The 23,275-nt window shown below is 38.9% G+C and overlaps 1 protein-coding gene across 4 annotated transcripts; it reads left to right on the forward strand.

Moving 5' to 3' along the window:
• The first annotated feature begins 5,280 nt into the window (after nt 1-5,280).
• On the forward strand, nt 5,281-10,009 carry LOC148025445 (uncharacterized). 4 transcript variants are annotated; one of them, XM_087692568.1, is made up of 12 exons: nt 5,281-5,474; nt 5,980-6,138; nt 6,947-7,232; nt 7,483-7,575; nt 7,669-7,758; nt 7,852-7,935; nt 8,103-8,180; nt 8,276-8,525; nt 8,641-8,776; nt 8,931-9,025; nt 9,149-9,272; nt 9,520-9,992. In XM_087692568.1, the coding sequence occupies exons 3-12, from the start codon at nt 7,040-7,042 to the stop codon at nt 9,586-9,588; spliced, it is 1,212 nt and encodes a 403-aa protein (XP_087548694.1). In that variant the 5' UTR covers nt 5,281-5,474; nt 5,980-6,138; nt 6,947-7,039; the 3' UTR covers nt 9,589-9,992. The 4 variants fall into 4 exon arrangements, with proteins under 4 accessions (XP_087548694.1, XP_087548696.1, XP_087548693.1 ...); XM_087692570.1 differs by lacking the exon at nt 5,980-6,138 and having other exon boundaries at nt 7,495-7,575; nt 9,520-10,009; XM_087692567.1 differs by lacking the exon at nt 5,980-6,138 and having other exon boundaries at nt 9,520-9,987.
• Nucleotides 10,010-23,275: the final 13,266 nt, after the last annotated feature.

Below are 23,275 nucleotides of genomic sequence, written 5' to 3' on the forward strand. Positions count from 1 at the left end.
ATGCTTGAGAGCAATCTTGAAGCTTCAAATTCTTGAGATTGAAGCATTAAACTTGTTTCCCCCTAATTTTAGCTCCATGGAAGCTCTTGATCATTAATATTTGATCAATCATGCTTAATCCTTGCAATTTATTGAAGAAACCTTACTGAAATGATCCCACGGGCTGAAAAGATGAAAAATCCTCAAGAAATTGTTGAAGAATGAAAGCTTGCGCTGAAGCTTTCATGGCTACCCATGGACTGTTCATCTAGGGTTTCAAGAGAGTGAAAGGATGAAGAATATAGCCTCATTTGAGAGTCTACACATCAGAGAGTTGAAGTAAACCATGCCAAAGATCATTGAGAAGCATCAGTGTTGAATATTTACTGAAGATTGATGAAGAACAGGGTTGGAAAAATCAGCACAAAATTCGGGATGTTGTCCTGCACACGTGGTTGTCCATACAGTCATGAAATTGGTGCTCTACCTGTTGCATTTGATGCCTATAAGGCCATTATGCATGCCATTGTTGAAGAGAAGCAAGGATCAATGAAGGAAGAGAAGATCTCTGATGAAAACTCCATGGAAGCCTGGCCAAAGCTTGGAGAAAGAGGAAAGGAAGACCTCTTTTGAAAAGTAACCACAGTTTAACCCCAAACTAAGCCCGGTTAACTCTCATTTAACCTTGTTACCTCCAAAGTGCATGAAATTTTGATGACGACCTACTACTTTAGCGTCCTTCCACCATATCTAACCTTGGAGATCTCTAGATATAGTCTCTTACTAACTGTTGATGGTCTGTAACCCTTCACTAGTCACCGTCTTGTCTAGTACTTGTCTGAAATTGATCTTGATAGAGAAAAATAGGACTGAAAATAGAAGGAAAAATGGATCACAGGGTTCTTAAGTATTTTCTTAACTAGTCCAATCTTAGTCCTAAGCAGCGTAGGTGGGTAGCTACACTGCAAAATTATGACTTTGACATCACTCATACGAGGGGTAAAGACAATATAGTGGCTAATTCTCTTTCTCGTATGTAGGCTTGCAAAGTTTGAGTAATGACTGAGTTGCATAGTGACTAGATTGAAGAACTACAGGATGCTTATCTTTTGGATGAAGAACTCAGCCATATTTTTCAGAAATTACAGCAAGGTCTCATGGAAGAAAACTCACATTATCAGCTTAAAAATGGCCTTATTTGGTTAAATGGCAAGATTGTCATTCCTTCTACCTCTTCTTTTACACGAAAAATTATGGAGGAACTACATTCTTCGCCTATAGCTGGACATCTTGGAGTTTTCAAGACCTATGACAGGATCAGCAAAAGCTTCTATTGGAAAGGACTATGGAAAGATGTCAAGGACTTTGTCATGAAGTGTATGCCTTATCAACAGAATAAGGACAGCACCCATAAGCCAGAAGATTTGTTGCAACCATTACCCATTCCTACAGACAAATGAATGTACATTACCATGGATTTCATTACTGGCTTGCCTACTACCAAAAAGGGATGGAATAGTATATATGTAGTGGTGGATAGACTCACGAAGGCAACCCATTTCATTCCAACCAAGACCCAGTTTACTGCTTCACAAGTGGCCAGTCAGTTCATGGAGCAGATCTTTATATTACATGGATTACCGCAGGTGATTGTTCATGATAGAGACTCAAAGTTCATGAGTAACTTTTGGCATGCGATATTCACATCTATGGGTACTAAATTGGCTCCTTCTACGGCCTATTATCCACAAACTGATGGACAGACAAAAAGGATAAATAAATGGAAGAGACTTATCTTCGCAATTTCTATTATGATGTCCAAAATTCATGGGATTCTTGGTTACACTTATCTGAGTATGCCTACAACAACTCCACTCATGCTAGCATTGGAGTTTCACACTTTGAGGCTATGTATAGCCGGCTATAAGGTGCCCTTTCCCACAGTCATCTTTAATTAAAGAATCAATCCTCACGGGAAAGAAGAGTTGGAAAGAATGCAAATCCTTCTTCAGCAGTGTAAGATGAATCTTAGGAAAGCTCAAGACCAAATGAAGATGTATGCTAATAAGAAGAGGCAGCCTTTAGAGTTCCAAGAAGGGGAATTGGTCTTACTGAAGATGCCCAAGTCTAGGTACTCTACTTTGAAAGATGGATTTAGTAACAAGCTTGCTCACTGATTTTATGGTCCCTATCGGATCTTAAAGCGTGTTGGAGACTTAGCATACAGATTGGAGCTACCCTTTTCCACAAAGATTCATAATGTTTTTCATGTTAGTCAGCTCAAACCTTTCTATGGTGATCCAATTGTTACAATTGATGAGCTGCCACCTATTGATAAAGAAAATCTTATTCAGTACATTCCAGAGGCTGTCATAGGTTAGCGTGAGAAGAAGCTTCGATCTCGTTCTATTATGGAATATTTGATCAAATGGAGAGGTTTACCACCTGAGGAAGCTTCTTGGAGGCATGATTCTATATTAGATGAGTTTCCTTTCCTATGGGATACATTGGTGGCTGAAGCCTATTGTTTATGGAGCTAGTTATGGCGCAGACAGGGTCAGGACAACACATTGTTTTAGAATAGTTTTTATTATGCCTAATTTTCAGAATTAAGCCACTTACATAGCCTGGTCAAAGTACTCTTCAAGAGCTACATTTTGACATGTGGTACGCCTCATTTGGACACTTCTACTAAAAGTCATGGCAGATTTGGTCCAGCAGGGTCTGTTTACATAGCAAGCTGTCTACTTCATTTTGAGTTTATCAGTTGAAGATTGTATGGGTCCCTATACTTTTGAATCATTCCTGATCAAGTATATAGTTGAAGCCTACTCTTGTTCTTCCATTTTAGTTCATATTCCGATTATTTTTAATTCATTTTTCTATTTGTAAGGCTGTAAAAACAGAGTAGTACTCTGTTCTATCCATCCTTTTTTAGTCTTTTAAGTTTGTTTTTGAGGGCAAAAACCTTTGGGATGGGATGGATTGTAAGAAGCTGGGAAGAATAAGGATTTAGTGTGTAAATAATATTGATGTTATGCCATGTCACACTGACATTGGTATAAAAGGAGAGGACATGTAATTTTTCTTACCTTTTTGACACATTAATACATTATTGTCCTTCTCTCCCATCTTGCTCACAGCTTCTATGGCTTCTTTCTCTTTCCTATCTTTCTCTCTCCAATTCTAGTCTTTCTCTCCCCTCGTCGCTCTCTTTCTCTCTCTTCCTGCAATCTTTCTCTCTTATGCACTCTCTCTCTCCTCTTTCTCTCTCTCCAGTCCACTTCTTGACATCCACAGAGTTCCTTCTTCAAGCTGCAGGTCAAGGTTACTCTTCAGCTTCTGCTCACTGCCACACAAAGCCTTCTTGCTCTGATACCATGTTCAAGATGCAAAGGGAGAGAGAGAGAGACACTAAGTATTTATTATTATTATAACCATTGTATTATGGTCTTAGGGTAAGACAATTTTTCTATAAAGATTAGATTTGTTAGATAGGTTTTAATCATTGTTAGATAAAAGCGAGTTATTTATTAAAGAAAAGCAAGAAGCTCAGAAGGATGTTTTTAAGCACAGAAAGCTATGACATAAATGTATGAAGGAGGTGCTCACTCATGCATGGGGGCAGATTACACTCATTCTCTTGGCATGCACTTTTGTCTCTATTTAACTCATGTTTTCAAGTTTTGTTTGAATTTTGTGGTTAATTTCCTTTAATATAATGAAGAGAATAGCATGAATAATCACAAAATGATTTAAGTTGTTAATCAAGCTTATGTTCATGCTTCTCTCTTCAACTATTATGTTCATGTGCATGTGAATAATCTTTGATTGGAGAGTCGTCTATCAAGAGCTCCCCACAAAGAACAAATATGCCAAGCTCTACAACAACCACCCTGAGTGCTCATTTTTGTGAGTGCCAGGAAGTGGATATATGCTATTTGTTCTAGGGATGCTTGTATGTTAGAAGCATATGAAGGAAGTTTGAAAAGATTAAGGTCATAGGATCTTTCACTCTACTATCTGATTCAAGCTTACCCTCTCAGGAGATCAAGGAGATATGTCTAAAGATGCCCAAAAGATATGGGTTGTTGTGAGAAGAGTGATCATGAAAAGGGTTTGGTGGATCACGAACAAAAGAGTCCATGGTGGCCCTAGATTTGTAGGTGGTGACATCGGTAATGGATTTGAAAAGTGCATGAGGGAAGTCAAGGTCTTATTGTTTTGGAGGGATTTATAATCAATTTATATGCATGCATTGGCATTTCCATAATTAAAAACTCAGTAAACTTCTTGTTAAAACATCATCCTGAAAATTTCGACCTCGGTTTAGATTTTAGGCGGCCTCCAAATTTTAGACGGTATTTTAGATTAATTTTTTAAAAAAAAGAGAAAAATGTCATATGAAAGAATTTTAGATGGACTTTTAGAATTTTTGTAAAAAAAAAGGGAAATGTTCATATGAAAGAAATAGGCCTCGGTTTGTGGTGAACATTCTTCCATTGATTTTCTAGCCGGGAGACAAGCACCCACACGCGTGCGCCTGTCTAAACACAGTATTTTCATAGGAGACTCGTCTTCCAACGCAGCCATTTGAGAGAGAGAGAGAGAGAGAGAGAGAGAGAGAGAGCCTGCCATGCCGAAGATTAACAAGCGGCACAGTAACAATAAAACCTTAATCTACCCAAAACAAAGGGCCAAAAAAAAGGCAAAGGGCAAAGGTTGGCACCATCTTATCGTGGTATACCTACACCAGACACAGACTACATACTATTAACACAATTAATGGCTCATTCATTCAATAATAATTAAGCATCATGATGAGAAATCATCAGCGGCATCATGATCATAATCTATATCTATATACTTAAGAATTAGTCTGGTGAATGGGAAACAGTTGAAGGTATTAAACAAATACAGCCGCATTAAGCTTCAATAATCCCCTTTGCCCCGCCCCCAAGAGCATCATTATCCGCACAAGCCTGGCTGGACCTACATCCAATATACCTACCTCTCTCTCTCTCTCTCTCTCTCTCATTAAAAACAATGGTGATAAGTATCCAATAGGCACCCCCACAGTACTCTCTCTAAAATTCCATGCTAGTGGTAATAAAAATTCAATGGATACTCCCCCCCCCCCCCTCTCTCTCTCTCTCTCTCTCTCTCTCTCTCAACTATATGCAAGAGCCATCAACCACAGAAGACACCATTTTTTAAGCCACACAATGCCAGCCCACTCTCTCAAATCACTGTATCCACCACATCCACTTTCTTCTCCCTATATATAGGATGCACATATGGGTGACACCAATTGGCATAGGAATATTGGGCTGAGTTTCTGCAATCTCACACACACACATACACACACACACTCTCTCTCTCTCTCAGGCTTTTGCTTGTACAAGAAGCATACAAACAGCAGAAGAGTAATTTAGTCTACAACAATATCCTCACTCTCTTTCACAGAAACAAAAAAAGGCTGGCCAATGTCTTATGTAAGCCTCTCCCTCTCTCTCTCTCTCTCTCTCTCTCTCAAGCTTTCTCTCTCATGAAACATTCGTGCTTCCTTGCATATCATTTTTGCTTGCATTTGATGCGTAAATGCGGAATGTGTGTCACGCATTATGGAGTAAAGTTGACGACCTCAAAGGGAAAGGTAAATCTCTTGCATTGCATTGCATTGCATTGCAGATAGATCGCATGGGAGGGGGGGGTTTCTTTACTTGAACTACGTATATTGCTTGTTGCCATATAAAGCTTTCCTGTCAAAAGAAAAGACAACTAAAGTAGATAGGACAATGGGGAAGAAGGAACTCCAGTGTCTGTCTCTGCAAGGCACATAATCCACACCTTCTCTCTCTCTCTCTCTCTCTCTCTGCCCCCCCAAATAAAACAAAAAACCCAATGATCTTCTTCTCTGCTTAAAATCAGCTAGTCTCCTTTTGATTCTCCTCTTGTCAAGGAAAGTATGTGTCAGCTAGCAAAATGGTTGGCTTGCAGGCAAAGGCTTTGTGGGATTTGCCTTGTATATTGGGCTGATAAAAACCCACAGCAGCTGGGAAAATTATATTCTGGAAGCCCTCTGTGTGGCATTGTTTTCATTATCCATTTGAAAAGAACCCACAAAGAGCAAAACTCTATGAATAGCATCTCAAATAGGTATTCAGAAACCTCATTTTCTTCCTTTGTAGCATATTCGGCTAGATTAACAGCTTCCTTTTTAAAAAACCTAAATGAATAATAGTCTTCATGCATGGGGTATAAGCTTACAGAGAATTGTAAAGCATTCCCACTGAACCTTTGGTTAATTACAACTCATCACACCGGACTAATTCAAATCAATCAAGCTATCCGTAGAAAAATATCGTGAAGGTTCACAACTCCCCAATATTGCCTACAAATTTTAAAGACTGCTCGCAGTAGGGATTAGGATGTGGTTTACACAGGGTGACCCATGAACAGCCACAATTCTCATAGTTTCAACGGCAGGGTTCAGGGGAGTTACAGGCTGTTTGGGTTCTAAGATTGTCGCTATCCACTGTTGCTTGGTGTCACAAACTTTCAGGAGTACTACAGCAATGTCCTGTTTAATTCCCACATTGTGAATTATGACAACATCATGAGCTTCTGGGAGAGAGGGACCGTATGCCTAGCTAGGTGCAGTTATTGGGGGCAGGGGGCCTGCTAGCTCCCGGGTGAATCCTATAGGGAAAACTGAAGGAAAAGGGCACCCCAGGGCCGGCAGCCCCTGCCCCCAACAGCACCTAGCTAGATATGGGGTGCCTCCCAAACAGAAGTTTATGATGTTGAACACTAGAGGCAAAAACTAAGGAAAAAAGGCCCTTTAACCACATGGGAAAATGTCAAGAACTTCTTATGTTTCTAATTGTGAAACATCTTTATATGCACTAAATTTTGTTGATTGACCCGTCCTACTTCTTACAATCAGAATGATTCCTTCTTTCAGATATATGTGCCTGGCTCAATGCAAGCCTGAAGGATCAGAGCTGTCCACAGCACTGATTTGAGCTTTGCCTGTTAAAAGTAGGTGCTAGCACTCATGGCAAAAACAATTGGGAAACGGCTCAAGAGGTCTCTTTTGCAAGCAAAATGCATTATGGAAGGTCAAGTGAGTATGAAGTCTGACTACCTCAACCCCAAGCTTGCTTGCAACGACTATGAAGTTGATCTTGAAGACACTGAGCATCTGGAACCATTGAAACTTCCCGAGACTTCCTTGAGCGAGGAGACCTGTAAGAATCCGTCCATTTGAAGTCTGAAAATATTGTACATCCCTGCAGCTATATAGACAGTCCAAAGGAAATTGTCCTTATTTCATAACCAGTAATTCACTGTGATTTTGACACTGTATTTGACACGTGATGCTAGTCACAGAGCCAGTCTAAAGGTCAGAAATTGTAAGTTCAATATGAAAGCATCAATATTTTTGTTCCTGGGTCAATATGTGTGACACTGGTTTATGTTGTAACTTGGCTACTTCAGCATGTGCTGCAGACAGGACTGGAGTTGATGTTGTCTCCATTCCCAACACTCAGAAAAGACGCATTTGCGAAAACAATTCCGAAATTACGCAAAGTAAGGACTTCCTTGACCATTTTGCAATATGTCATGCACATGGATAGACTGGCACAAGCAAATTTCTAAGAGTGCCAAATTTCTCAACCACAGTGCCTGGTGGGAATGGAAGTGTTTTACTGCATATGCAGGGGAGAAAGGAGAGATTGAAGCACCTGATTGAAGCTACACTATTCAAAAGCTGTAAGGAGTTTCTATGTATAACATGCTGAAGTTTCTCCTTGCATGGTTGGCCGTCACTGAAGTCAAATTTTCTGCCGATCCTGTTCCTAACAGTTGGTCAAATCATGGGTCTCTCAGAGAGAAAGCGTAAGGTGAAAATAATAAGGGTATACGGTGGGGCAAAGAGATTCAAGAGAGGTGAGATACCTTCCAGTTTTGCTTGTAAATTTCCTCACATAGTGAGTGCTGTGGCTCAACTGGCTGTAAAAGGCTTCCTCCCTAATGGGAGGCACCTTTGCATTTGGGGAGTAATTACCGCACTTTGCTTGACAATAGTGCAAACTCTGTGTGCCAAACACTTACAGATAGAATTCCAAGAAAGAAGGTTCTACAAGAACATGATGCGAACAAATTGCTTGCTGAAGTTAAGGTCATGCAAAGATGTAAGCCTTTTGATTGAGAGTTTCATAGACTTCCTTATTGTAGATAGTCCTTGCACCTGGCTTACATTTTGCTGATGCTGAAAATACTCGAGCAGTATGCCATGATAATGAAAAGGTCCTTCTACCTGGTATGGTTGAAGAAATACACAGAGATGTAGTGAGGTATTGGCTTCGGCGATACAGCCTTTTTTCCCGCTTTGACGATGGGATCAAGTTGGATGAAGAAGGCCTGTTTTCAGTCACACCTGAGGAGATTGCAAAGCATCAAGCTGCACATTGTGGCTCTGGTACTATCATTGATGCATTTACCGGCGCTGGAGGCAATGCTATCCAGTTTGCTCTGAAGTAAGTAACAAAAATATAGAGACTATGTGCTTGTGGATTTAGGGCATCATTGAATCCTTGAGAGCTTTTTCCACCTCCCAACCTTATTACTAAGTCTTTTGGGCACATCGTGCAGGAATCTTCATGTGACTGCCATTGATATTGATCCGAAGAAAATCGAATATGCTCGTCACAATGCAAGCGTGTATGGTGTTGCAGATAAAATTGACTTCATAGTTGGAGACTTCTTCCAACTAGCACCAACTCTCAAGGTAAGGAACTGTCATGGCAGATGGGTAAAGCCACATGGTTGGTTCAGTCAAGATGACTCAAGGGAGATAAATGTGTGGTAGCCTTCAACACTGTCTGAGGAAGCGATTGAAGCTTATTTGGGCCTGATGAATTTTGAAATATGGTTTACAACAGGCTGATGTTGTCTTCCTATCACCACCATGGGGCGGTCCCGAGTACATACGAGCAGAGACGTACGACATTGAGACTATGCTGAAGCCGAGGGATGGGTAATCCCCCTTTCATGACTTTACTGGTTCTTTGTATAAAGCTGTTTGGCGTTCTGCACCAGAGTTCTTACTTGAAGTATAACACTTCTAAATGGAAACATGGGTTACAAAATCCATGTGCAGGTTCTCTTTGTTTAGGCTTGCATTATCAGTGGCCCCAAGCATTGCCTTCTTTCTGCCACGCACGGTCGACACAGAACAGTTAGCACAGCTCTCATGGCTTGCAAGCCCAGCCCTGCCTTATGAGGTCAGTATAGAGTTCAGCATTCCTGCAGAATGAATAGATTATGGCATATTTAGGCTGGCATGCAGAAATGCGATGCAACAATGCTTTTTGTACCCTCAGCAAATGATTGAATTACTGAAAACCAAGAAGAGGGCATGTTAAGCCCATGGATAAATGCAATGCAACAATGTTTTGTTTTCTCTTTTTTGGCCACCCCAACATCTGATTCAACAATCATGAAACCATAACATATGATTTCAATTTGCAGATTGAGAAAAATTATGTCCACAATGAGCTCAAAGCAGTTACTGCATACTATGGAAAGATTGCCAGCTAACAGGAGCAACTCAAATCAAAGCAATATTTCAAGAGATTGCCATCAAGGGAGAAAGAAAAGGCTGGCAAGTTGCCATGTAATTCACTTCCCATCTGAGCAGAACAAAGCCAAATCTGCATAGTGAGTGGATGACACCAACAAACACACAAAGAGAAACAAACCCCCCCCCCAAAGAAAAAAAAGCCCACCAACAAAAAAGATGAAGCTAAAAGATTTAGTTGCATCTATACTGAATGAGTGTAACAATCTACTGATATTTCTATTATTTGTAAGGGTGAGACCATTCTTTACCTGCCTAAACAGCCTACCTCCAACATACAACTATATACATTCATCCTTTGGGTCTTCCCATCATCTCCCCCCCCCCAACCCCCCCAAAAAAAAAAAAACTTATAATGGTTTTGCAACTTTGTAACTTGTAAGAGCAAGCAAAAAAAGACACCATCTTTTGATGCTACCAAGCATGTTGATATAACACTTTCTTTGTCACCTAAACTCATATTTGTTTCTAAATTAAGAACTAGTTATTGGCCAATGGCTATGGTCTTGCCACATCTAGAGATGTAATGTGAACAAGATCCATGACCGTTTTTAAACAATCGAGATAATTTGTAACAATATAAGCAAAGGAGAAAAAACAATTAAAAATAATGAATGGGGAATAAAAGGTGAACAGTAAGACACAATAAGACCATTAATGAAACCATACAGCAACAATGATTGTAGTCATACTCTTAAATATGATTAAGAACATGTAACAACAACAATTCCTAGTAATTGGTTAGTAAAATAAGAATTCAAAAAATAACCTTAAAAGGGCTAGAAGGACAGGTAAAATATTTTACAATTTTGCAAACTCAATATTAAGCCCATTGCACAATTGTCACATGACTGGGGTTAAAAGTAGAGAACTCCTTTGATTTCTCGATTGTAAAGAGATGGAAAAATGTTTTGTTAACCAAAGGCAAAGCTCAAAAAGTGGGGAGAAATTGACAAAACATCGTGATTTTTAGTATTTCAAGGTGCAATTTTGAGTTAAATCTCTAGCCTTTAAAACCAAGAAATTTAGCCCGACTACACTAAAGCCTTCAACAAATTCACTTGGCTTCACCCCAAATTCTTACCCGGGCACATAACTATTAGAGTTTGAATTATGATGAATATTGATGGCTTTGTCTTGTTTAGAGGCATGTGCTACCTATATCATGCATTTTTGGTAGGATCAAATGATGGAGAAAGTTTAGCCCATTGTAATTTTTTAGGTTGCACTTGTATAGAATATAATGTTTATATGCACAATTGATATAGCATATAATTACCCTAATATTTTAACAAATTTACATTGCCTATGGTCTCATCACAATGGTATGTTTAAAAAATCCTAGCATACACTAGGAGTGAACAATCCCTAAATGTATGTATGTATGTATAAAATGTGGTAGGAACAATCCCTAAATGAGAATGAACAATGCAACGACAATGGAGGATCAATATGAAGCTTGCTACCCTACTATGGAAAGATAATAAAATCAAGAGTCAAAAGATTAGTTGTGGCCATGCCACACAACTATAGAGAGAGATATAGAGACTCAAGGTGGTCATGCGAACTACAAGTATGATCCTTGTAAAAAGTGGAGGTAAGAAATACTATGTAACAATACAAATTAAAAAAGAGAATATGTATAAATCATCGGATGAAATTGAAGGTGCACAGTGAAGGCAAGATAAAACAATTAGAAACACCACGTTACAATAATAGATTACATGCATTCTTGTAAATGCTTAAGACCATGAAGAACAATTATTTAAGCAATTTTTTCAAGCAATTAAAAAATAAATATTGAAATAAATAAGTTTCAATTATTCTAAGCTCAATTTTAATCCAAGTAAACAAGTTCGCATAATTGGTTAAATGTTAACTATGGTCAATTTTAATGGCTTTAAATCATTTAGAGACACAACCAAAAAGTAAATGCAAATGGTAAGTACACAATCCTAAAATGTGACAAAAGTACAAGATAGAAGTTGGAAGGAAAAACCCCCTTAAGAAGGGACAAAACTTTGATTATCCCAAGTATAAAATTCTAATGAAAATAAGCCTCAATTGACATTCTGTGAGCTTTCAAACTTTCCAAAGCATTGCATGTATTTGAGATAGTAACCTAACTATACAAAGAGGACACTTAGTTCATCCCTTTCGAGGACTATTCTTAAAACCTAGAAAAACTTCATAAGGTCTTGAGTTGAAGTAAATTAAGATGGATAAGCACAACTATTTTATTTGAGAGGCTTATGTCATGTTGTATTTTTTGCATCATTGTTTCCACCAAATCTTCACATCACCTATGAAATGAAAGTAGAAATAGTGCTAGTAGAGCAAAAAAGAAGTCATCTATGGCCTCTATCTAGACCTCGATATCCTTATCCACCTTAGATCCCTCTCTAAGGAAGGAGACTATTTGCTTCTACTTAAGGAGAAGGGTCTTCTCTTGAACTTTCTTGTGTAAAGTATCATTCTAGAGAAAAACTTGTAGATAATCTTTAGAATGCATAAAAGTAACATTGCTTAACTAAAGAAAATCACTTTGGACTATTATTAGATTAGTAATGAACTTGCAAGGCAATGAACATATCATTCCAATTTTCAATCTTTAATGTAAGTGTCACAATTCAATAGTAGATGGTTGGTACACTTCCATTCATTATTTATCAAGCATAATGCCATTCTCAACATTTCAATGTATAAGTCAAGTTGATCACTTGTGGTTATTCTCTAAGTGTGTTCAAATGGAAAAGTAACAAGAGAAAGTATATCAGTACACCTATTCCATGGCTGATGTTATGTATTTACATAGAATATCCCATATACTATGATGCTATGTAAGACTCTTTACCTAGATGAAAACTCCACGTAAACTTTTGTACAACCTATGGGACAAATAGTAATATAAAGACACGACTCTTTTTTGGTAAAAAGTCTTGCTAAATTGGTTGTACAAAAAATTTCCAATTCATGATTCATGATGTAAATAGCATAATGCCAATACAATTGGATTAAATCTATCGGCAATCAAGAACATAATGTGAGAATAATATGGATTGTGACCTCACTAATTGAACAAATTAGCTGACTATTTCAATTATCTCTAAAAAGATTGGATAGCATGTTATCTAGCCAAGTGATTTAGATTATTTATAATATGTTCTAGGATAGTGTGACAAGCAATATTATGTTAGTCTATTTGTAGACAATGCCTTGACATATTGGGCAAGCTACTTGATCAGTGCATGGTTTAAACACTAAAGATTGAGCAAGAAGTGATCTAGGTATCATCCTTTATTGGTTGGGCATCTTGAGAAGTTACCTTGCTTTAGTTATATGCAAAACATAGTATACATAGTGCTGTAAGTAAATCTCGACAACATGTATTACATTGCATAGCACTCATTGGAGTTTATACAGATGTCTAGTGAGGCCACCATGGTGATTGGGATTTGTGAAAAGATTTTAAGTATTTGTTGCTCAGGTTAGAGTGGAATTATTGCTAGTTGTAGTAAGGCATTGGCTAGTTATTATTTGGACAGATATTTCTCTTCATGCTTGTTGGATATGTATGCAATATTTCATATTTGTAGCAACATGTATCAACTCACATATGATGTGGCAACTATCTGAGATGCATTAAGGTGTTGGTGGGCTGAGAATACTCCACCTACTACTACAAAGTGCTTTACTGCTAGTCATAAAAAGCTACTTGCCTGTCATAAACTATGGGAAAGTTCAATGTATAGTTTCATGCATTCACTGATGCCTATATAAACAGAGTTTGATGTTGGGATGTTTTTCCACTACACTAGAACATGTTTGAGGAGCTGATTTAAGGTTGGTTTGTGCTCAATTTGACTATGGTTTGTGCTCAGTTTGACTATGGTTTTTCACTACTGGAATACAATTTACAACATGTAGTTAGTCAGTGGAAGAATTGCTCTTGGATTGCAGGGAGTTAGGCACTAGCAGTTGAGGATTGTAGTAATAGATAGAGCTGTAATCATGGCAAATGCTGACAAGACTAACAATATCACTCAGATAGTGGGTGAAATTTTGGACAACAATAATCATGCTATCTAGAAATTCCGCATGGAGAAATTTCTCATCGGGGAAGGCTATTGGGATCTTGTGACATGTGATGAAGTTGAACCTAAGCATCTAGAAAGACATCCAACTCTTGAACCACCGTAGAAGGCACACCGTGCTTGGCTTGAATGTGCTCTTAGAGTCTTGCAATGTCTCTCATTATGCATTACAGGTGCAATGGTCATGTAGATAATGAATTGCAAGCCTCCTAAAGATGCTTGGAAAATCTTGATGAAGTGCTATGGCACTACCACTAGTGCATGCAAAATTCAGCTAAGCACAAGTTCAACACCATGGAGAGGAAAGGATGGTCCATACAAGATTATGTAATGGAGATAAAGACTCTTATAAATCAGTTTTGGTAACTATTGGAACTCAAGTTGAGGATGAGGATTTGGTCGTAGTGACCTTGAATGGTCTTCGACCTAAATACAAGTCATTTGACATGTCTCCATGAGATCTAAAATGCCTGACTTTAATGAGCTAGTTGCATTGCTTATTCATGAAGAGGTGAAACTGGGTTTAGCTACTAGCTCTAGTAGCTCGAAAGGCAAAGATGCAATGTTTTACTCAAATCAGAGAGGCTGGGGTGGTAGCCGTGGTAGGGGGTCCTTCCATCGTAGAGGGACTTAGTAACATGCATCTCAAAATATGCAAAATCAGCAAATACATTATGCTAGAGGTGGTGCATACTCTCAAGCAAGGGAGAGATCTAATTCCAGAGGCAAAGGATCTTGGCAGTCGCAAACTATGCATGATAATACCCACAAGGACAAGGATTGTCACCACTATGGAAAATATGGACACATTGCTAAAGAGTGCCGGAAGAAGCAAGCAAATCAAAGAGGCAGGAAAATATGGACATTATGGCTCATCTAATCATGTAGAGCATGAGAGTGGTGACAGGTTATTTGCAATGACATATGTACAAAATGCGGTTGCTAAGCAATAAAATTTAGATGACATATGGTATATTGATTCAAGAGCATCAAATCATAGGACACCACATGGCAAGTGGTTTGAAAAAATGAAAGTAGGTGTAAATGGTTATGTATGCACTGGAGATGACACCCAGCATGACATAACTCATACAGGAGTTGTTCCACTAGTTATGCATGATGGCAAGACAAAGAAATTGTATAATATTTTGCATGTTTAGCAAAGATGGTTGTTTTATTGAGAAATATAGTAGAGGTTACAAGCTAATTGGAAAGGGTAAAAGACATGGCAAAATATTTACATTGGATGCAAATACTCCTGAACTGAAAGCTGCAATGTTTGCTCAAGATGGTGCAAGTGTCAGAGACATAAATATGTGGCATAAACATATTGGCCATATAAATGTTTAGAGGCTGAAAAATATGCAGCAAAAGGATATTGTTTCAGGGCTGCCAAAGTTTAAATATGTTGATTTGCGACACATATGTTCAACTTGACAATTCGGCAACAAGCATGCTTTCCATTTGTTAGACATACATGAGGTGGTACATACCTTTGCTTTCTGTTTGTCAAACATCACTATTTACTTATAATGGATACTTAGTTAAGCACTATGCATACATGACACAAGTGATGAAGTATAAAGAATCCATGTCATTTGCAGAAGCAATTAGGATGAGAATTGGTGTAAAGTAATGGATGAAGAGTACGATGCTTTGCTGAAAAATGGAACTTGGGATTTAGTTAAGCAACCTAAAGGCAAAATGTCTATTCGATGCAAGTGGGTTTACAAAGTCAAATGTAAATTAAATGGCTTGCTCTTGAGAGGTACAAAGCCAAGTTGGTTGTGAAGGGTTATGCTCAGTAATATGGGCTGGAATATGAAGAGACTTTTAGTCCTATTGTGAAGATGCAAATTGTATGGACTATCATTGCATTAGTTGCATCCAAAGGTTGGAATCTATATCAGATAAATGTAAAGAATGCTTTTCTAAATGGTGACTTAATGAAAGAAGTCTATATGGATTAGCCAAAAGGATATGTACATGTTGAATATCCATCTTATGTATGCAAATCAAAGAAAGCATTGTATGGACTAAAACTAGCACCACGGGCATGGAACACAAAAATCAGTTCATTCTTACATAATCTTGGATTTCAAATGGGTAAAGTTGATCATAGCTTGTTTACTTAGAAGACAAAGAATGGCTATGTGATTTTGGTGGTTTATCTAGATGACTTGGTCATTACAGGTGATGACACATAGGGCTTGATGAGATCAAATCTATGCTGCAGGAAGAGTTTCAAATAAAAGATTTGGGAGAGATGAAATTTTCCCTTGGTATTGAGGTCATACAAACACCTCAAGGAATTCGGATGTTGCAAAAGCAATATGCATATAATATGCTGGAAAAGTATGGTCTATTGGAATGCAAGCCCATGGATAGTCCACTAGAGTAGAATGTCAAGTTGATAGCTGATATAGGAAATGAGATTGAGAATGTGACTATGTGTAGATAGATGGTTGATAGCTTGATTTATCTTACCATCAATAGACCGAATCTCAGTTATTCAATTAGGTTGATCAGTCAGTTCATGCAACACCCAAGGAAACCTCGTTTAGATACAGTGAGAAGGATTATGAGGTATGTGAAGGCTACATTATACTATGTATTGTTCTATGAGTATGGTAATTACTATGTGATGAATGTATCACAATGCCATGCCTAGATTGTGGTAGAAGAACCTTTTCCAAGAATAACATGAGCTCCTGAACTACTCGAATAATTTACTTCCTTCCTATTGATATAAAGAATTATTTTTGTCCATCCGTTTGATAAATCAAAAATAGTTGATAGATATTATTCATTTGATGATATTTTTTTTCTAATTAAAATTAAAACTCTCTTTTGAAGTATAAACCCTCAGGTTATAGTGATGCAGATTGGGTTGGATGTGCCTACTACGACAGAAAGATTGACAAGTGGATATGCATTTGGTCTTGGCAGTAGTATGATTAGCTAGAATAGTAAAAAGTAACCCATTGTGGCTCTCTCGAGTACTGAAGTAGAATATAAAGGTGCAGCCCCTTAGCTGCATGGGAAGCTATATGGTTGGTTAAGATGTTGGATGACTTGGTCGTATGTGTGGATAAATCAGTCAAGCTATACTATGATAACATGAGCAGTGTGCTTCCTACAATAATCCTATTTATCATGCAAGATTGAAGCACATAGAAGTGCATTACCATTTCATCAGGAAAATGGTACTTGCAGGTAATATACATCTTATCCATGTGAAGACAGAAGTCCATGTAGCCATTAGGGGAGATTTGGACTCAAGTTTGAGCCTTGTAAGAAATCCCACCTCAGCATAGAGAGAGGTAATTCAATAATAAATAAATAATGGCTAAATTTTTAACTTTTTAAAGATTTTTTCTTTTTTTCAAAATATACAAATTATCCCGTAGCCTTTAAGTTTTCAATTAGCCTTAATTAAGAGTTTAGAGGTCAGTTCTTAGAATTAAGTGGTAAGTGCCCAATGCTCAAAACTTGATGGCTCGTATCTGAATCGATTAGAATTGATGACATAGTTTATTTTTATCAAAAGATGAGCCAAAAGACTATGTGAAGCCCTAAGTTATGCCTGCCACATTACGTTTGGAAGATTTCCATGTATTCTCCCTCATTTTTTTGAAAGCAACTTCACAAACATCGCAAACAAGGATGGATAAAGCTGAATCAACATCACAAACATAAATGGCTGGGGTGGAATCAACATCACAAAGAGAGACAGTGGTGTCCAAATCATCATCAAAGAGATACAGGAGAGAGGCATATCACCTCCATGTCGAGCCTTGATCATGAGTATGAGCCATTAAGTAAGAAAAACAAACCATGTCTCATGTCTTCTACATCCAAAGACCTTTGTAGGTTGCAAGGAAAGAGGAATAAAGATATATAGAACTAATGTGAAACCCCCAAAATATCCTTTGCATAACTCCGTGCCTCCATTCAGGGATATTACATCCTTAGTAAGCTTTGTTGGAAATGGTTATAATGGCCTCTTAGGATACACTCAACATTTGGATGCCATTAGCAATGTACACAAGTTAGAAAGAGATTTGTTAGAGAAGGAGAATGCCTCTTTGAGACAAACATTAGAGCAGTGTAAGCACAAATTACTACAAAACAAATAGACTATTTTCGAGTTGGAGAAACAGAGAGATCAATCAAGGCTTAAAGAAACAATATTGGGAGTCCACAAACGGTGCAGGAAACTTCAAAATATTCTAGACATGAAGCTACGAATTGGTGGTATTAAGAAAAGAATACATGTAGTGAAGTAAGTAAGCTCTTTGTTACTTTTTTCTCCATCTCATTAAGTATTTGTAAAATAATTTATGATAACTATATATTTTAATTGTGAAAACATGGATATCCTACAACCTAATGAAGAAATGACTTCAAGCATCGAGGCATCAATTAAACATTTTAAAATGCTTCTAAATAAGGAAGCTATCAAAGAAACTTTGAAGGATCCAAAGTATCAAAATCTTGCAAAGTAGGAGATTGAGATTTTCTTGAGAGGGAGTCAACTTAGCTCAAGTGATATTGCAATCTTTGTTAGATGAGGCAAGTATATCTAGCAGGAGATACACAACTATTTACAAATCTCTTTACAGGAAGATGAAGGAATCTAAGCTGCAAGGATCAATATTGCCAAACCCAACATCACTCAAAAGAATGTGAAAACAAGTGAATGATCAAGCTCTACAAATCCTGGGGGCTCCATTTCATATCAAAGATACGTATCATTTATCACCAGGGGAGGCAATGGTTTACAACAAATACAATAATATATTTTACAACTTGGAGGCCCTACAGTCATACTCTGCTCAATTATTTGAGATGACTCTAAATGAATGTGATGGTCTCCTGAAATTTGTACTGAAGCTCAATGAGTGCCAAATTGTGAAGGATAATAAGCTAGAATGGGTCACCATCACCCTGATGAATAGGGCACTCGATCCAACAATTTCAAAGCACAATCCAAAATGGTTTATTGTCCAGTCTAAGAACAATATATTCTCTCTAGGATCCTTTGATGTGAGCAATATATTTTAAATTGGAAGTTTACTTATGCCAATACTAATGTTGTGTCACGTGCTTATAATATGTGTGCACAATGTGACCTAGGTCTACGCAGGTCAAGACAATTGTAGCACTTGAGAAGGCATTATCAGACATTGGTTTGCCTTGTGGAAATGTGAGGATTGAAAGGGATGAGAAAAGGTCAAAGGATGGTCGAGGCATGCCGAAGAAACTCTCCATTGGGGGTGTGAAAGCACATAGATTTTTATCTCCACCACCCTTAGATAACCCTAGTCAAGTAAAACATTCCACCCAAAGAATTCAATTCAACAGGTGGAGGCACATCCACAATGCAATTGTGGACCATACTGACAATGGTGAAGCATGATCACGCAAGGCCAACATTTGGAAGTCTTTAGATACAATCTTTAAGTTTTGTGATATGCAAGCATGGAACTCAAATGACTACTAGGCCTTTGAAATAGCATTGGACGAATTTAAAAAGTCAATGGTTAGTGCATGGAAAAATCAACACATTACCCACTACATGGTGTGTTATCTTCGTAATATTTGATAAAGTATACTTGCTTAATCCTAGGTGTATGAAGCACTAATCTGGCATCATTTCTTATTATTCGATAGCATAGTATATATAACAACACCCCTTGGTTTTCCAAGGAATATGGCAGTTTATTAGTGTGGTCAACTCAAGGTATGGAGAAAACCCATTATTAAGCGTTACTAGTGATTATTTCAAACATACAAGACATGGTGGAGGAGTAGAGAAAGCCAACAGTTTAGAAGAGTTACATCAATGGACATAAAGAAAGCTTGTCCATAGAGCTAATAGAAAAGAAGCACTAAGAACATCTAAAATCAACAAAACTACAACATTTGGAGAGACAAAGAAGAAAAGAATCGTGGGAGGTTTTTGATGCATCAATCAAACATACTATGTGACAACAAACTAGACAAAGGCAAGGAAAAACTTGGATACCCATAACCAACAATTCCTCATAAATATTTGAGGTATTTGTAGAAATTTTGACACAGAGGAACACTTATCAATTATCTATTTTTGGAAGAAACTTTTTATATAATAGATATATAACTCACTTTTTTTGAAAAATCACAATTCTTGAGTATACAACAATGAAGCTCACTCCTCTACTTGTGGCCTCTTTGAAGATGTCCCAACTTCTTCTTGTAATTGTTGCTCTAGTTTATTTAAAAATTGTTGATCAATTTTTGGAATTGTTCTTTTTCTAAGCAAGCAAATTTTTCCATATTCTGCAAGCATATTGGGATCCTTAATCCCACTCATTAGCCCGAATGATACATACGCTACGTTGTATTTGGCACGTAGTTTCTTGAAACCAGGGCCTTGACCAAAAATTCTCATAGCTTCTTGTTTCTCCAAATGCATTTTTTTTGTGTTCCACCTAATAGGATACCCTCCAAGATATCATGACAGTGTATTCAATGCAAAAAGAGGGAACTCTACATTGTCCCTTGAGAACTTGTGGTGGAACGCAACGAACTTTGGAAAGATGAGATCTTTGATGTAATGGCCCAAGGCAGAGTCCTTGCCTAAACCTCCCTTCCATTTGCCACCTGCACAGCCAATGAAGCCATCTTCATACATGGAAAAATAACAAACATACCTAGTGAGTCTTAGGAAAAATTTATGAAAATCAATATGGTAGCAAAATGAACATAGTTTGTGAAACAAACCTTCTAATTTTCGTCTAGAACAAGCAACTCCTCACTCCATATTTGAATGGATGGTTGGCCGATTGTGAGAAACATTCCATTTTTTTTGTGTTGCCTTGAACGCTTCCTCTGAAGGAATGGATGACTCATATCAGAGTGCATCCTTGTATATCGTAGTCAAAGTCTCTTACAGAGAGGTATTCCGTTTCCTTAACATTTGAAAACACAAGCAGATACTTATCCCAATCCAGTACAATAAGATTAGAAACTTTTTCTAGATTCTGTGACACAATGGCTAGGAAGTAATCCTCCCTATGTTAAAAAGGGCTCGAATATCGGACAGGAGAATATACTATCTTTTGCTAATAGGGAAGGAGAGGAGTAGAGCCGTGGGAACTTCACCAACATCCTCCTCAACCTCTTACTCAACAATATAACCCACCACATCTATGTTCTCCCTTCTCAAAGCTTCAACATTGAGTTGAGCACTTTGCTCCCTCTCATTAGCCACATCTTCTGGCTGTGAAAACTCTTGCACTCCCTCTATCTCCATTTCATAGGGCTATTGTGTATTTTCTTGGTTTTGGATAGGCTCTTTCCCTTCATCCCCTAGCAACACATGCAAAAAGCATACAAACTCGTGAAATTACTTGACAAGCCAGCACTTCTGATTGTGTGTAGGGCATTATAGATATGCCTTCTTCATGCCCTCAAGAATCCTTAGCATTGCCCTATAGAACCTTTTCCTTTGGGGTCTATTAGCAAATTCATCATTCATATGAACATACTACAGCCCCTTGATAGGAACCTCTCCAGCAGACGTTCACTCCAAAAAAGTGGCCTCATGTTCCTTGAAGTAGACTCGCAAGGCCTTGATCCATTCCTCCGCAAAGGCAACAATAGAAAACACCCTGGGATACTTGTGGTAGCAAATGCTCTTATCCCATTCAAAGGAAATCTGCAAACATCTCCTCAGGACTACATCCACTCCTCCTAGGCTCTTATGCCAAAGTGCTAGGAGTGCCTTCAAAACTAGTAGACTCTTGTGTCAAAGTGTTAGGATTGGCTTCACTCCTCACATGCTCAAGAGTCCCCTCCATATGTTGCATCTGTGTAGCATCCATATCTATAAACATAACTATATGAGAAACACCAATCAGCAAAGGGGGACCCAGACAATGTGAAGGGGGGGGGGGAGGGGGGGTGTTTTGTTTTCAAAATCTCAAGCTCCCCCCCTTTGCATTGTGGGTGTCCTTAGTGGTTTGTGCGGATCCTTGGTAGTTTTTGGGGTGGGGTGGTACACTAGCACAATGGGGGTGGTTTTCAAAATCTCTAGGCCCCTCCCTCGTGTTGTGTGGGTCCTTGGCGATTTTGGGCAGGGATGGGGAAAAACAACACAACATGAGGGGGGTTCAAAACCTCAAGGCCCCCTCCCCTCGCATTGTGTTGGTCCTTGGTGGTTGTTTTGGGATGGGGGAATTGCACAATGCGAGGGGGGTTCAAAATTTCAAGGCCCTCCCCTTGCATTGTGCTAGTCCTTGATGGTCTTTTTGGGAGGGGGGACCACACAACGCAAGGGGGCCCTCTATATTTTCAAATCCCCTCCTCATGTTGTGTGATTCCAACACCCAGGGAGGGGGAAGGGGGGATGCAAGCTACAATACCAAAACAATAGAAGTCCAAAAGAGAGTGCAACAAGGGCCGCACCTTAGGACAAAAAATGAGAATGGACCTTTCATCAAGCAACACGATCTAGGGGGAGGGCAAGAGAGAGAGAGGGAGAGAGAGAGAGAGAGAAGCGATAGAGAGAGAAAGTGAGTGCAAAAATAGGGGGCAAATCTACTCTAAGCTTCGGCTCTCTATATAGCCTCAGGTATTACACATGTGGCAACTACCTGCATATTCATTGCAGCACATGAGAGGAGCCTCGGTGGTGGATACATGACACGTCACTCATTTCTTCACATGCAAAGGGACCATGGTGGTGGACACGTGGCATGCACCTTTAATTCCCATACGTTTGGATGCATGTTCTTATTGATGTAGCATCAAGTGATGTCAGTACATGTAAGTGTCATATATAGCATAAAATTTGATAGTCGATTGATTTTTCACTTTGCACATTGCAAGCCTCTCAAATTTCCATAGCTCTCGATGCTCATCTACAGTGGTGAGTCTCTGCTCTTGTGAAGCCCATACAATATAATGCGATATGGCCCTAACAATCTAAAAGAGCATCCTCCCCTTGCATTCTACTAGTCCAAGTCTTGCACAATGCGAGGGGAGTGTGGAAAAATCTCAACCCGTCCCCCCTCACATTGTGTTGTCCCCCTCCTCCTCGGGGGCGAGAGAGCCACATAATGCAAGGGGGGCCCTCCCAATCTTGCAACCTCTCATCCTCATGTTGTGCAGTCCTCCCCGACCCCATTGGGAGTTGCACAACACGAGGGGGAGGCCTCATATGTTGTGACCCCCACCCTCATGTTGTGCGGTTCCCCCGGGCGAGAGCTACACAATGTGAAGGTAGTGGCCTCCTAATGTTGTGGCCCCCTGCCCTAGCATTGTGCGGTTTTCTCCAGCCCCACACAATGTGAGAAAGGGACTCCTAATTTTAGGAAACCCCCCCCCCCATCCTGTACTGCACAATGTGAGGGGGGGCTCCTAATTTTGGGACCCCCCCCCCCCCGCGTTCTGCGGTTCCCCCCACCCCACACAATGTGAGGGGGGGCTCTAAATTTTGGGACCCCCTCCCTCACGTCCTGTGGGTTTGGTATCTTTTATCCCATTTCTCTAGTTTTTTTCCCTT

This window comes from Lygodium microphyllum, chromosome 14 (assembly GCF_053477565.2).
Source record: "Lygodium microphyllum isolate KBCC chromosome 14, Lygodium_microphyllum_v1.1.10, whole genome shotgun sequence".
Lineage (NCBI taxonomy): Eukaryota > Viridiplantae > Streptophyta > Polypodiopsida > Schizaeales > Lygodiaceae > Lygodium > Lygodium microphyllum.

Coding starts and splice junctions, on each gene's coding strand:
- LOC148025445 (XM_087692568.1), top strand. CDS start 7,040: ATGGCAAAAACAATTGGGAAACGGCTCAAGAGGTCTCTTTTGCAAGCA. Junction 7,233..7,482: donor TTCCTTGAGCGAGGAGACCT/GTAAGAATCCGT, acceptor TGGCTACTTCAG/CATGTGCTGCAGACAGGACT. Junction 8,777..8,930: donor AACTAGCACCAACTCTCAAG/GTAAGGAACTGT, acceptor GGTTTACAACAG/GCTGATGTTGTCTTCCTATC.